Source organism: Silene latifolia, chromosome 4, assembly GCF_048544455.1.
Source record: "Silene latifolia isolate original U9 population chromosome 4, ASM4854445v1, whole genome shotgun sequence".
Classification (NCBI taxonomy): Eukaryota; Viridiplantae; Streptophyta; class Magnoliopsida; order Caryophyllales; family Caryophyllaceae; genus Silene; species Silene latifolia.
The window spans coordinates 73,185,737-73,201,595 of record NC_133529.1 but is presented as its reverse complement, the minus strand read 5'-3'; the positions used below and the strand labels follow the sequence as shown (position 1 = coordinate 73,201,595).

At 39.2% G+C, this 15,859-nt stretch overlaps 1 protein-coding gene across 1 annotated transcript; it reads right to left on the bottom strand.

The window, feature by feature from the left end:
* Window positions 1-2,683: 2,683 nt before the first annotated feature.
* LOC141653575 (ASI1-immunoprecipitated protein 3) lies at window positions 2,684-9,060 on the bottom strand. The gene is made up of 7 exons (XM_074461393.1): window positions 8,428-9,060; window positions 6,751-6,813; window positions 4,608-5,435; window positions 4,399-4,482; window positions 3,616-3,675; window positions 3,411-3,497; window positions 2,684-3,264 (listed from the first exon to the last, which is right to left on the bottom strand). The coding sequence occupies exons 1-7, from the start codon at window positions 8,854-8,856 to the stop codon at window positions 3,028-3,030; spliced, it is 1,788 nt and encodes a 595-aa protein (XP_074317494.1). The 5' UTR covers window positions 8,857-9,060; the 3' UTR covers window positions 2,684-3,027.
* Window positions 9,061-15,859: the final 6,799 nt, after the last annotated feature.

Genomic DNA, 15,859 nt, shown 5'->3' with positions numbered 1-15,859 from the left:
TCAAAAGGAGATTGAAACTACGTAGTTCGCTTCATCCGCATTATTGGCAAATTCCGGAGCTTGAGAGGTCGGATTTTATTGTTCTTTATACCTTTGTGATCCTTGCGTCGAAGGTAAGATCTACATACCAATTTTATAGTATTTCTTTAAGTTTCGTTAAACCCTAATTTTGGGATTTGGGGTTTTTATGATTTGTTAAGGTTAGATTGTGATTATGTGATTATGTGATAGGAGAAGGATTTGTAGAGGAGAGGTTTTGAGACAAATTTGCTAGATCGTCGATGATTGTGTTGCTTTCCGGGTAGGGTTTCCTACTCGGTTACTTACATAATGTGTGGTGATTGTCTTTGTAATTAGTGTAATTGGTTGATTCAGACGGTTGTTGATATTGTGATTGTGATTGTTTGTTTGTGGTTCTCGAGATGCGTTCTCGGCTGAGTGGAGTCACTTGCGGGAGTGGCTTCACGCCCTAGTTTCGCCCTTCGTGGAACCCGCCACGGAAGGGATGTGCACATTAATGGGGCGGGGTTATCGCTCGGTATGATGAGCGGGGCTTAGGTGGGAACAGGCCGCGGTCCCCACTAGCGTAGGTCGTCCAAAGGGACGATCGGTGACGAGATGGAGTGGAGTGCCGATTGTATATGATTGCTTGAGCTTTGTGTTGGTTCTTTATCTTGTTGATATATAACTTGTGTAAATAATCTTGACCCCGTTTAAATGTTTTTAAAACGTGGTGATCCATTCGGGGTGGTGAGCGATTATTGAGCGGTATGATATGACGCGTATGGGATAGCTGGGATGAGTCATCACGTGGCAGTTAGAAGTCTTCCGCTGTGTCAGATGATGCTTTATAGCTTTGATAGTCTTAGCAGTAGACCGTCTGAGAATGTTGTATTTCAGTTTATCAGTTTTGGTTTTGATCATGTAATCACTTTAAACTTTATTTACTTTTAAAGTTGTTTCGTTATTGTCTTATGAATATCATGCCTCGGGTAACCGAGATGGTGGCATCCTTATACCTGAGTGGTCCTGGTAAGGCACTTGGAGTATGGGGGTGTTACACCACTGACACACCTTCAGGAGTTTATTACCTTATGGATGGTGACCACATTTTTTAAACAAAAAGGTGGACATTATTTAGCTCGAGGCAAAGGAGCTTTTTTTGCCTCAATTACGTTTGACTTAATGACAACTCCATTTCTGTTACTACCACCTTGATGCTCCGTTATAGACGGTAAATGTAGACATGGGTAGTAACGGATATACTTATTACTATAATTTTTGAGATAATTTTTCGTATATGCATTCAACGGATAGAACAATGTCCTACACATAAAGAAATCCCGAAGAGATGCATTTAAAGTATTTCTGATTCCAATACTTCTCTTGTTAATTCTAATTTAGATTTTTTAGGTCTTTGTATAGTTTGGATTTTGATGGTAGTGTTAGCTTTTTTAAGCCCGTTTCAATATTGTGTTTTGGTAGGATGGAGTATAATTATTCTTTGATTAACGATAATCAAGCGTCTAGTATAATTTTGACGCTTTTAAGAAGCGTCGAGAATATAATTATCGACGCTTTTTGCGTCGAGAGTTGGCTTTATAAGCGTCAAAAATGCAAGGGATTTGTTGTAGTGCAAATTAGGTGGTGTAGTATTGTGCGTGTAGTTTTAGTGAACAGGTAGTTTTAGTTGTAGGTAGATAAAAATAAAATACGTTGTTCAAGGAGCTAAAAAGTTCTTCAAAAACCCAACATGTAAATTGTTAGATAATTTTGCTGAGAGCCATGTGCAATACACGGGCCTTCCAACTAGTACCGAGTATATAATTTTAAGACGAACATTTCCGTCTTAAAAGAGACCAACTAAATAAGCTATATTGTCGACAGCATGATAAATTTAGGTCCTAAAACTGGTTAACGTTAAGCGCCAACGTTGTGAATCTCCACATCTTGAGATCATTTTCACAAGTTAATATGATCCCATAATTACATACCATAACCTTGGCATCATTCTCTATCCATGCGAACAAAATGGCAGGCCACCTCCCATTTCATTAAAGACTAAAGACTGTAGATGTAGACTGTAAGACTGTAGAGTGTCATAGAGGTTCAGTACAACAATGAATTTTCTATGATTTTGTCTGTGCCAGTTATGTGAGAACTTCTCTAATTGTAACCAAAAACATTACTACAACCTAAACTCATATTATTCTCTGATTTTGTTCCGTTCGACTGTGTGCTCATATAAACACAAATAAAGAACGGTTTCATGTCGGTAGCAGTCAAGGATGTAACTCTCAAACGGTTGCAAATTGCAATGGAATGAATTGCTATACCCCTTACCTAGGACAGGGATGACTTGCAAGGGATGAAGATATTTCAAACCAAGAAAAAAAAAAAAAAAAAAAAAAAAAAAAAAAAAAAAACTTTGCTGGCCTTTTGGGACCATCCTATTTGATGCACATCAATTAGCTCAGTACAGAAGTTTTTCAACCTAAATCTACAGAGTATATTTATTCGTGGTGGAGGGAGTGACAAGCGCTGTTTTGACGCTGACAGGATTCATATACAGATCATGACTCATGTGCATCATGCCTTCTGAGTTTACCCGCTAAACAAGTCTTTCAGCCTAAAAATTGAATGAGCTTAAAAGCACATATCAGCTTAAACAAAGAATCAGGGATTTCTAACATAACTGATCCACTCAAACGGCTCATTTCAGATTAATATACTGGTCTCCGTAAACAGAACTTAATTGGTCGATAACTGCATGATACAGAATTACAGATGCATACCTGTACTGTAGTCACGGTTATAAAGACTGCTCCGTAAGAATTGAGAAATGATCCCCTCTTCACTTTACATTTAAGCAACTAACCGTAAATCAAGGCTGCCAACTAGAGTATTAATCTGACTTCAATACTAACCTGCTTAAACATCTGATGCACAAATCAACAATCTTCTACTTTGCTAGTCCATCATTCTGATATATACAGGAGCTCTACACTGGCCAACTCTTCATCTTCTTCAGTCCTTGGGCTTGTTGAAAGAGGTTTGAGAGTCCAAAACGGGCTTTGAACCTTGCGGGTTTTTCTTGTCTGAGTCACGAGGGCTAAGCACTTTCTTTTTCTCCACGCTTTCAAACTTGGAGGTGGCCCATGGTGCAGTCCCTACATTGGTTGCAACACTAGGGCCGTCTATTGTCAGTGTAGACGCTTCATCTCTTGAAGCATACCATTGATACCCGCAAGCAACACATTCCAACTGCATCAGTGGGAAACATGTTATAACGCACCAAGGAAAATCTCATTCTCCAAATTTTCTAAATAAAAAGCAAGAACCATAATTCATAAATCAACCACAAGAATCTTCCAGAACAACTTGCTAGATTGTTTTAAAATAAAGCCAACCTGATAGCGATCACCATGACCTGCTTGTATGATATCAACGACACCAACTTTTTTCTCGTTGCACCTTTTGCAACGAGCATCTGTCATCTGCAGTTTCAGAAGGGGTGATAAAGATAGCACTTAACTAACCATTCAATAGGTAGAAATATTAAACTTTGGAGATCCAAATGCAATGATTTATTTAGTTGACATGTCAGAGTTTAACCTGCATTTTGGCCGACTCCTCAGGTTGGTTCCTCGCAATTTCCTCCTTAGTTAAACCCTCCTGTGTTTGAAAAAGTTAAATTGCAATAGGTGGTACATCAATGATCAATTAATACAAAGACCGTAATAGGTCTCATTAAAAGTTCTTTAAAATCTCTGCGAAAACGAGTACTGATAGCTCCCTACGAAAATTAAATAAGTGCAACATCTCTATTAGATAGAAGATGAAGTTAGCCAAAAAGAAGGGACTTATTGTTGAAAGATACATATCAGCTGACCAATTGTTAACTTTCGAAAGTTTCTAGTATCACTGACGGATGGTCCACTAGTAACAACAATCAACCAGGGACAGATATAATAAAATAAATATACCTTTCTGGAAGTATCCATGTACTATGGGTGAAATTTACGAAATCTAATGTGGTACACTTTTTTGACATGTAAAATACCATAGATCTGAGGATCACAGAAACACAGAACGGAGATCCTTCGCCCCAAGACCAAATTATGCCAGCTTATCATTTTCCAGGTGAGGGAAGGGCTCTACCAGAATCTAAAACCAAGGTAGAGATGGACATGATGACATAATACTCAAAGATAATTAGATCCACGAATACATACGGAGTAATTCATTAGGTGTAACATGTTGCGCTACGCAGTGATTTTGATCCACTCCAGGCAGAAAATTTTTGTCAACAGAAATGCTTATAAACGGGCACACATTAAGGAAGGAGGAGACAATTGCATATATTGTATAATAAAACCCAGAAAAATAGATATATACCCTCAATTCAGTAGGTTGCATGCTCAGTACTTTTGAAGGTTCTAACTCTCCATTCAACAGCCTTTGAGCTAACAGCTTGGTATTCTGAAAACAAAAGATAAAAGATAAGATCGAGAGTTAAGCTTAATAATTCCAATCTTGATGTACATGTTTATGACTTCCTTTAATAGCATATCTCCATTTTAGTGAGAGGGATATATTAAGCTAACCCTTAGATTGAACCAAAGTGACCTCAACTTCTGGTTATATTTGCTGTAGTCTGAGGAAAGTGCCTCATGTGATGCTTTCTCCAAGGCAACAACAGCTGAAACAGCTGCATCTGGCCAAGTAAGGCTGCTATTGCCATTGGGCTGCTTTACGCCATTAGCTTTACCATCTCCTTCTTTTTCTTGCAAAGTCTCAGTTGGTGAACAGACATACTCGACTGCTTGAAGAAGCTTCTCCAACCATTTGTCTCGTTGCGACTCATTAGTCAGAGCCTTTGCTTCAGCCAATATGGCGGTGTGTTTGGATGCATTATCTAGACAGCTTCCTGGTGTTTCAATTCTAGGAGACTTGAGTGCTCCTTCATCTTCTCTTGTTACATCAAGTGATGATAAGTGCCTTTTTTTCAATATACGCTTGCTTTTTATCTGCTCCTCCAACTGAACATGAGTATCTTCTGTCTCAACATCGGGAAGCACTCCGAGACGAGAAATTGTTTTTTGCACCATGACATCAATCTCTTCCTGCTTACCATCTTCATAGTCTTTATCAGTAAGCTTCCACAGTTTTTTCTCCACAGTGTCGTAGACCTTCTGTACAATAAAACCAGGGTGCTGTTTCCGACTTGGGAGTTGTTTGTTCAGTGGCACAAAATGTACTACACACTTGTGCATGACAGACTCAGCTGGAACATCATCACGATGGAAACTATAAAAAAGTTCTCTTGTATCACGAGCTTGCCAGCTTCCACCTTTGCTTCTCTCAGCTTCTTCAGGTCGGTAAAACCACTGCCCAGTGACCATCATGCTTCCATCTCTTGATTGTGTTATATCCTGAAAACCATTTCGTTTCAGAATAACAGAAATTAGTGAAGAATATTATCTACAGTGCAATTCATAAGTCGGTAGTGAAAGATCAAAGCTTAGAGAAACAGTACAAAACAACATATGATCAAGAGGCAAGCACAACAGATATGGCGATCCCTAGGAGTCGGCTTCAATTCGACAGACAGTTAAACCTAAAGAAATAAAGAATCAGGCATAAAAAAAAATTCAACACGTTTTGTGATTTCTGATACAAAACAAAGAGCACGAGTCCTGGCTAATTTACTACTTTTATAGAAAAAGAAAAAAAATGATAGATATGGTGAGCTCCTAAGAGTCAAAAGCTTGAATTCGACTGAAAGTTGAACCTAAAGAAATAAAGAATCAGGCATTAAAAAAAATTCCACCACATATTGTGATTTGCGATACTAAACAAATGACCGGTAGGAGGGTAAAGAGCAAATGCAGAATGCAATTCCTAGGTCTAAAATTTCATCAGTTAACGATGTATACAACATATACATCCACACTAGAATAATCTATCATTGTAACTAGGTAGCAAACAGGGACTACAGGGTAAAGTCAGCCCACCAAAATAGCAAAAAACGTTGTTGCTTTCAAAGCTCAAAAACTTCCCTAAGGATGGCAGATAAATTTACAACCAAAGATCTCATTACCCAACAACAACAACCACCACAAAAACAACCACCACAACCACAACAACAACAACAACCACAACCACAACCACAACCACAACCACAACCACAACCACAACCACAACCACAACCACAACCACAACCACAACATTGTTGTTGTTGTTGTCAACAAAAACCCCAACGCCCGAAGGGCTCCTGTATATAGCAGACTAAGGGAGTTGGATTAAAGCAGCTTTGCCCGTGTTCTAGGACATAAGGTAGGTTGTTTTTAGATAACCCGTAACAAAAGTTGCGCCGGAAATTGATTTGAATCTAATTTGCAATAAAAGGAAGGGCAATTAGTTCACTTAGTCATTTTACTTCATTTGTTTGTGTTCTTTGGCTTCAAGTTTATGCATTGTTCAAGCCGGTAAACTTCTAACATTTCTATTAGCTAGTCTAATAAAACCAGCACCGAGGCCACCAACCTTAAGACAGTATCATGTTTCTACTTCAACCCTTAAACAGCTGCTAAAGGCTAAAGCAGTTGCCAAGCCTGAAGACCATCATGGCATTGCTGTTCTAATATGTACTTTTTCATAAATGAAATGGAACTGAGAATGTTTCCACATTTACGTATCAATCACCAATCCTTCAAACAAGCGCATAAGACGAACACATAAAATTACCTTGATAATAGCTACGTAAGGCTTCTGTTTCTTGTCTTCTGGAGTTAAAAGCACAGGATCCTCCTGCATATAGTTTTTATAAATAAAGATAAGGAGCTTCTAATCCGACTGCTTTCAAAAAGTACGAGATATGCAAACTGAAAATCCTCGAACTTCATTCATTTTCCAAAAGGGTTATGAAAAAGAACAAGGCCTCTTAGCCTATTTCATAACAATTACTCCCGCAAAAGATGGCACACGTATATGAATCATATCTAGAAAAAAGAAGGTAAAATCAAACCCATAAATCAAAGTTTTGGAAATTCCACAAAATTTTCACCGAATACAAATTTGCATAACTTTCTTCTAGGATACAACTCGGTAATATTGCAAGGCTCCACTCATCAAACATCAATTCATAACCTTTTCAACTCTGCAATTACGTTCACAAACAAGCTAAACAACTTTAAATTACAGATAATGGTTCACAAATGAAGCTACATACTCCCAAGTTCCAATCCTTTACCTACAAGATCACATTTCAAAATCTATCAACCGAAATAACTTCACAGCTCCCTTCCAACTAAAAACTATCACCCCATCGAAAAGCCAAAACCTAACCCTAATAAACCCCAGATCAGAGTTTTCAGGTTTATGCCTAATTCATTCCTAGACACATATCTGCACAACGATTATCTCCTAATACTACAGCTCCGCGACAATGTTAGAATCCAGTTTTACATTCACAAACAAATTAATCGACAATACTTCACAAAAATTGGCTGAAAAATGAAGCTAATTACAATAACAACAACAACAACAACAACAACAACAACATAACCCCAGTGCCTCAATGGCTCCTGCAAATTGCAGGGTAAGGGGGGTCGGATGTACGCAGCCTTACCCTTGTGTTAGCAACACAAAGAGGCTGTTTCCGAATGACCCAAGATAAAAATTGCGTCGAGAACTGCATCGAAGGACCGCCACTTTACAAAAGAAAGAAGAGCATTCACTTTAGTGAGCCATTTTGATTTATTCCATTATAATCCATAACCAAAGAGTAATGAGTCTTTGGCTCCATTGGAAATATGAAAACACGTTATAAAACATCCTCATCAAAACAGCTTGATGATCCCCAATCCAATTCACTACACATTTTCCCCACTCAAAAATATTCTAAAACCCTAAAAAGCGACAATTTTCCCAAATTAAAACAACTTCTCGGGCTCCGATTCACATTTTCCCCAAACCCTAATCCTAAAACCCCAAATAACACCCAATCAAAACAACCGAATTCCCACGTTATAAAATATCCTAATCAAAACGACTTCATGATCCTCCACCCAATTAACTTTACATTTTCCCCAATCAAAACCCTAAAAGCAACAGAATGCCTAATTAAAACGACTAGATGATCCTCCATCCAATTAACTTCACATTTTCCCCAATCGAAACCCTAAATGCAACAAAATGTTTAATCAAAACAACTTCTCGAGCTCGAAGCGAATTCAATTCACATTGTCCGCAAAACCTAACCATAAAACCCCTAAAAAGCAACAACAAATCGTGAATCGAAACAACTTCTCGAGCTCCAATCCAATTCAATTAACATTTTCTTCAAAACCTAACCCTACACCCCCCAAAAAAAAACAACAAAATCACACAATCAACAATCAAATTACTCAAAACAAAAATTACCAGCTCAAAGCGATTTCCGTCGAATTCAAACTCTTTAAAATGCGATTTCAATCCCCTTCCTTTACCAGAAACCCTAATCGCCTCACCAATGGGTCTGGCATCCTCCGGCACAGGCTCCTCCTCTTCCTCCTCCTCTTCTTCTTCTTCTTCCTCGTCTTCCTCTTCCTCTTCTTCTTTCTCCTCCTCGTAATCCTCATCCTCCTTCAATTTCAATTTCGCAATCGCAACATCATCTTCCTCATCATCATCGTCATCATCAGGAATGTGAACCCGTTTACGGCGCTTGGGTACCGGCTGATGGGAGCTGGGGCGTCCGCGGCGACGGCGGGGAGGAAGGGGAATGTCGTCGGTGTCGGCGTCGCTGGTGGAAGGACGAGGTGCACCCTCGTCGTCGCTGGTTGATATCTGGGATAACCTCCGTAACACCATTTTTGAGATTATAGTAAATGTGTAATGGGGATTTTTGGAAAGGAAGGTTTAAGAAGTCGGTTAGTGCCTATTGGGGGGGGGGGGAAGGGAGGGTGGGGGAATTGATAGCCCGCGAAGTGAAGGGGGAGGAGGCTATTTATAGAGGAAGGAAATGGAGTTGAGGTGTGCTCATCCGACTCATCTCACTTTTATTAATTTCTTCTCTTTCCCTTGTTTTGTCCCTTCCTTTACATCTATTGCTTTTTTATTTTTTATTGGCTTATTTCACATGTTATTATTAGGGCAATCACAAGTTTTATGCCAACCTTTTTATGTATATAGGTGTTGTGGATCGGATTCTACTTTAAAATGATGAAGTGGATAGAATCGAATCGGTAAAATTGTATTGTAGGATCGTAAGATTTTACAAACTAACTAATTATAGTTCTTTATGTGGTAAAAACATAGAAGTGAAGATCAAAATACAGATTTATTAATATTTATCCATAAATTATTGATGATTAATAATTTTGGTGTCATGGTTATGCACAACTTATACAAGATTCTCTTTCAAAAAAAAAACTTATACAAGATATTTTACAATGTCATTATATAAAATATATATTTATTCTTTTATCATAAAATTGGATCGTAGCATTGTAAATCGTAAGATCGTATTATGATTCTACCTCTAGAAATTTTCAAACAGATAGGATCGTAAGATTCTACAACCATAACAGAATCGTAAGATCTGGGATCGGTCAAGCGTTTTTAGATCGTAAAAGCGTAAAATTGTAGGATTAAACCTTCATTAAGCTTTACAAAACCGCGACAACACCAACAAAAACAACAACATCGACAACACCACCATCTCATATATAAAATAAGAACAAATCCGAGTTATAATGCTTGTTAAGTTCTCACCAAGTTTGTTTAACAAATCTAATCCAAGTTTGATTGCCCAAGTTCGACAACCAAGTTCGACTAACCTAACTATCAACTACACGTAAAGCTAGCCCCGCCCCCACTACCGCCTCCTCCAAAGGGATCTTTACGGTCAAGGTTAATGGGACGCCAAGTCGCCAACGGGGTTGCAAGAGGAGAAATTTGTTTGCATCATGTCAAATTGTTTCTTCATTTGTCGCATTATTCATCCCTTGCCGCATTTGTTCTCCTTTCTTCATTAAATTGCTCTTAAAGTTGACTTACGATCCCGGCACATAGCTTTTCTTGTGCATTAAAGACGGTCTCGCTCTTGGGGCTTCGTAGAATAAATCATGTGCGTTTCCGCTTCCATACACGGACCCCTTCTTGTATCCTTGGTCCAAGTCATACTAATCTGGTTATCGGTGTTTTTTTGGTAGAGTTGTTATCGATCTTTTCGTAGAATACTAACATTAATTATACAATACTAACATTATACTAATTTTGTCAATCAATAATACTAACATTATCAAAATCATCAATACAATGTCAATTATAACCCTAATTCACATAATATTAACAAATTATCAAAAAACCCCCAATTTATATAAACCTAATCCCTAATTTATACAAACCCTAATTAAATAACAATTAAAAACCTAATAACTATCACAAATTTTTATATAAACATATAACATCCTAATAATACTAATTACATAGAATCACAAATAAATTAACAAACATAACAAAAATTAAGCTAAGAAATTGAAATTAAAAACAAAAAAACATACTTTCAAAAATTAGAACAAAGTGAGGAAAAGAAGAGAAAGGTGAGAAGACAAAGGTGTTTGTGCTGGTGTCGGTAGTGGTGGTCCGGTGTTGATAGTAATGGGTGTTGGTGTCGCCGTCTTCTTCTCCCACCTTTTTTTTATTTGGTAAAGTAAGAAAGAGGATAGGGAGTGTCCCGTGTTTTGTTTCTGTCAGCCAAATTGGCGATCAAATTATGTGACTGAAGGCGTGCGGTCGTCAAATTGGCGACAGATTTCGGTCGCCGCCCGACCTTACTTTCAGTCGCCAATCTCAGTTATTGTACGGAATTGTGTGGTCGTCAATTTGGCGACTGATATCAGTCGCCAGTTGGGTTATTTAAGTAGCCAAATTGGCGACTAATTTAAACAGTCGTCATTTGTAGTCGCCCGAAATCTTAATTCTTGTAGTGGCCGATGACTCTCCATATGTCATCCCCACCCTATAACAACCACCCCCACCTTCTCTGTAATACTACGTATTCTGGTCTTATGTTACTCGGTTGAGTGTGTGGAGTACTCGATCGAGTGGGTTGTACTTGAACGGGTCAGGTGCCCGAGTGGTGTTTTTGTCTTGGTCAGGCAACTAACTTGAGTTCACTCGATCTAGTTGTTGAGGCACTCGGTCGAGTATCGTGTATTGTTGTCTTTCGTAGAGGAGCCTTACTAGCACATTGATTGTTGATTCGTGGATTGCTAGCCAAGTAGGGTTTCCCAACTCAGTTCTTCTATGTGGTTAATTGTGAGTTCGTGTGGTGTTTCTATGATTATCGTTGATATATTATCATTGTGCTATTGTGGTATTGTTGATAGTGCTAGTATTGTTTGTGAAGCCATTGTTAGGAAATGGCCTTCACCCCCATGTTTGCCCCTTGTGGCTCCCTTTATAAGGGGAATCTGCAGATTAATGATCTGGGTTCCCTCGTTGCGATGAGCGGGGCTTAAGGTGGCAAGGCTGCGGTCTACCACTGGTTGGGGTGGGTTACCTGTTGCAATGGGTAACCTAGTAGGACTACTCACTGCGGTGTGTAGTCGTATCCGGGTTGCGTTTCAGACACTGACTCTCGGAGTTGGAGGTTGATGATTGTTACGGGAATTGTTTGGAGTGGCTTAATACGTGCTGTTGACTTTTGATTGAATGTGTAGTTGGCTGACCTTGTGTGTGTGTGTGTGTGTGTGTGTGTGTGTGTGTGTGTGTGTGTGTGTGTGTGTGTGTGTGTGTGTGTTTTGTTTTTTCTTTCTGTTGTGTGTCTGCTGTGATCCATTTGATATTGCCGGCAAATGGTGAGTAGGTAGACTTTTTAGGTGTCTTGGTGGATGTTGTGAGTTGTTGCTTGGATTCTTTGAAGGCTTGTGTCATCGCTGAGTCTCACCTAGTTCAAACGATCGATAGTTTGGTTATTTTTATTCTTCCGCTGTGGATAATAGAGTTGAACTTGAGTTGTATTAGTATTTCTAAGTTTGAGTTAATAAAGTTGTATTTGTTCTTTTATGGTTAATTTGATATGAACAACCTCGGGCAACCGAGATGGAGTCGCCACCAAGCAATTATGGGATGCCTGAAAACTGTTCGATTCGACTTTATACCTTGGTCAAACGAAGCACAAAGCAGTGCTTGACATAGGTACTAAAGATAAGGAGTCGTCCCTATTTTAGCATCATGTCGCTAGAATGACTCTCGTACGCCCTGGATAAGGCCATCCACTATCCAAAGGTTCTGAGTTAAAGGTGTGGGTACGTATTGGAAAGCTCTTTAATCGAACACCCAATCCCGCCCGCGGTAGCGGCCTTTACTGATCGATCTTGGTTGGTTAAGTGCAAAAGTTGATAAAACGGGTTTAATGCATGAATGCGCATCCACAAGTTTAAAACTAACATATGAGATTTGCTATGTCAGTTGTTTATCCAAATATCAAGTAATTGATGTCGAGTTGATTTAAAAGTTGATTTGCATGCAAAGACGGAAATTAAACATCCATTTACCAAGTTCGGTTTAGATGCTTAACTCGTCAATCCGATCCGTCATGTATTCGAGTTAACTGAAATCGAGATCGTTCTAAATAAGTGTTGGCAACGAAACAGAATATTACCATGCAGCCCCTTTGAGGCGCGAGGCCATGGGCGATGTAACATGGTCTGCCCAGATTTGAAAAGTAGGGAACAAAAGGGTCCTTGGGGCGCGAGCCATACGACGGTATAAGGAGCCTCTTCTCGTTGCTCAAAAGGGTATGAAAACCGTTATGAAAAGGGTGTTAAAACCCGCTTTTGTTGAAAAGGTCGTTAAGACCGCTTTTGTATTAAAGTGTGGAATGTGACTCGGAGTATTCATCATTATGTGGATGGTACTCGTTGTCGGGTTTGAATTTGCAAGCTTGACATGAATAGTTTTGTGAATAAACATGTAAAATGTATTTGCTCAACCGTTGCATCACCGTACTCGAATTAAATCGACATGGCATATATGTTAGCCAACGGTGACATGCAATATGGTCAAGATAAAGAGAAAATAAGATGAAATAAAATGAAAAGTGTTTGATATGAACTAATTATATTAAGTTCATTGCCTTGTAATTAGTTGACATTTATCACCGTACTCGAGATTAAACCGACATGGTATATGTAACCAAGGATGATAATGAATATGACTAAACTACTTGCAAGTGTGAATAAAAGAGAAAATGAAAAAAATAGGAGATGAAAATGTTCAAATCTCCGTAAATTTGTTATAAACCAACGGTACCATCATTACACAGGATTAAACTGTCATGGTATAAATAAAAAGATGATTTCGGTAATGGTAAAAAATGTTTTATCATAAAAATGATTTGAAATGGTAAAAACCGTTTTAAGAAAAGGAAGAAATAAAGAAATAAAACATAAGGAATCATGAACTAAAACATGTTAAGTTCTGACCTGAGAAGCCATATGAGGCGCGAGCCCCTAGGCGAGGCAACCAGCCTATGTCTCAAGCCAAAACTCGCGATCTTTCCATGTTTTGAATCGTGTTATGCATGTTTTATGATGTTAACGTCTTGAAAACAGTAAAAGAACATGAAATAAGAGGATTAATTACACCCTCATACTTACATGCTCAGTTGTTTGACGAGAAATCGACAAAGTGTAAAACTTGCGAGTTGGAAGCACGATTTAGAAAGCTGTTTTGTAAATATGGAGTGTTTCTTTGCTTTAGTGTGAGTGTAGTTGGTCGAAGTGGTAAGTCAAGTGTTTTTAATGCACGATAACGGTACCAAACAATGTGTAAGGCTCGTGTTTTCAATCGGTAGGTCGAAAACACGTGTCGGTTTTTGACTTTAAAAGTCAAGGTCAAGAATTTTAAGGGAGAAAGAAGGGGCAGACTCTCGCGTGGTTTGCAAATGGTGTGCTTGGGGGGGTCTTTATAGAGGAATCTGTGGTGTTGTGCATTTTGGGCGAGGTGGCCATATAGGCCACCCAAAGAGGCGCGAGTATATGGGCGATGCAAGGGGATGTCCTGTCCTTTTCGGAAATTTAGAATTTGTGTTTTGTTCTATCCTAGGTTTTGTTAGGATGTATTTTGTGGTTGATTGTGTTTGCTTAGCCGTGTAAGCTTGTGATTGTGTGTTATTTAGGGTGAGTACTTTGTGTTTGACTCGGGTTCGATTTTGTATTGAGTTGAGATTTCAATTTTGAGTCGGTTTTTGGTCCGGTGTTGGTTTTGACTCTATTTAGTGTCATTGCGACCCCGTCGTCGTGCATAAAACACTTCAGGTATTTTTGAAATGTTTTGACAAGTTTTTCATTTTCGAAACCGTTTTCTGAGCCTTCCGACACGCAGTTATACAAACCATCAATCAAACGTAGCGATTTCGGAAACATGTTGTAGTCCGATAATCACCGGGTGTTTTTTAGGGATTCCACAGATACCGGGTATCTACAGAGCCCCCCACTTTGACTGAGACTTGGATAGGGCGAAAGTCAAAGTATAGCTTTCAAGTTATTCAAAGATTACAACTCGAAGACCAAAGCGACGCAAAAGGATTTGAGTCAAGGACCTGCTGTCAGGAAGGGTGACGTCGAGGCGACTCGGGTATTCGAGTCAAGGACCTGCCGTCGGGAACAGTTTAGAGTCTGTCGACTGACTGGGTCGTTTAAAGTCCGTTAGACTACGTATAAAGGCTCGCCAGCCATAGGAAGGAGTCATATCTGAGACATATTCGGGATATGTCCTCGATATGTTCGTGCTCATGCGTAGAGGCTCACGAGCCACCGATGGTCGAGTGGTCGACTAAGGGAAACGACCTGAAATATCGAGCCTATTTCAAGAGGTTGGTTTTTGTCGGTGCGTGGAGACTCACCAGCCATTGATGGTCGAGTGATCGACTGCGGGAAATGGCCTGAATCATCGGGCCTATTTCAAGAGGTTGTTTGTTGTCAGTGCGCGGAGACTCGCAAGCCATTGATGGTTGAGTAACCGATCGCGAACGGCCAATCATCGGGCCTATTTCAAGAGTTTGTTTGTCCAACCGACCCATTGGTGAGCGACGTTGGTGCCGCTGGGGGAGGAAGGTGCTAGGTTTTGCTTTGCTTGACGCCCGGTCGTTGCTGCAGATTTGCAAGTTTGTTGAAGGATGAATCCGTGGGGAGTTCTTTAGAGGTTCCGCTGGGGAGTTTTTGATGTTCATAAGAGACGTTTGCCATGTCCGAAGAGATAGGCCTCTTATAACTTGGGCCTAGCTCCTGCGGATGGTGGCTTCTATTACTACCATTTGAATTTTTTTGAATCTCCAGGAGGAATAATGGTTTTTATTGCCGCCATTCGGAGTTTTCGCGAGAATAGCGAGTTTGAATTTAATTATTTGCAGTTTAGAAAATAACGGTTTTTTCTTCCGTCATTTGGATTTTGTAACAATAACGAGTTTGGATCCCGCTATTTGCAATATTGAAAGAAATAATGGTTTTTAATTCCGCCATTTGAAATTTTGATGAAAATAGCGAGTTTGAATTTCGCCATTTTTTTTGAACTTGGCCTTCTGAAATCAGTAATCACGACCGGTTCATTAGCCAAAAACAAAAGGAGGATGAGAGAGAAAATTTTAGAGAGATAAAATTCTCTAAAATTATTCTGGTTTTCTTATTCTGCAAGCAATGGCTAGAAGGAAGAACACATCGAATAGTCCTCAATCTTCATCAAAATCTAATAAAAATTCATCATAAAAAACACAAAACAGGTTGATTTTCGTTTACAAGGATCAAATAAGGGGAAAGCTCAGTTGAATTTTCCGTCTTAAGAGTTCGAGTCTGATCTGGAATTGATA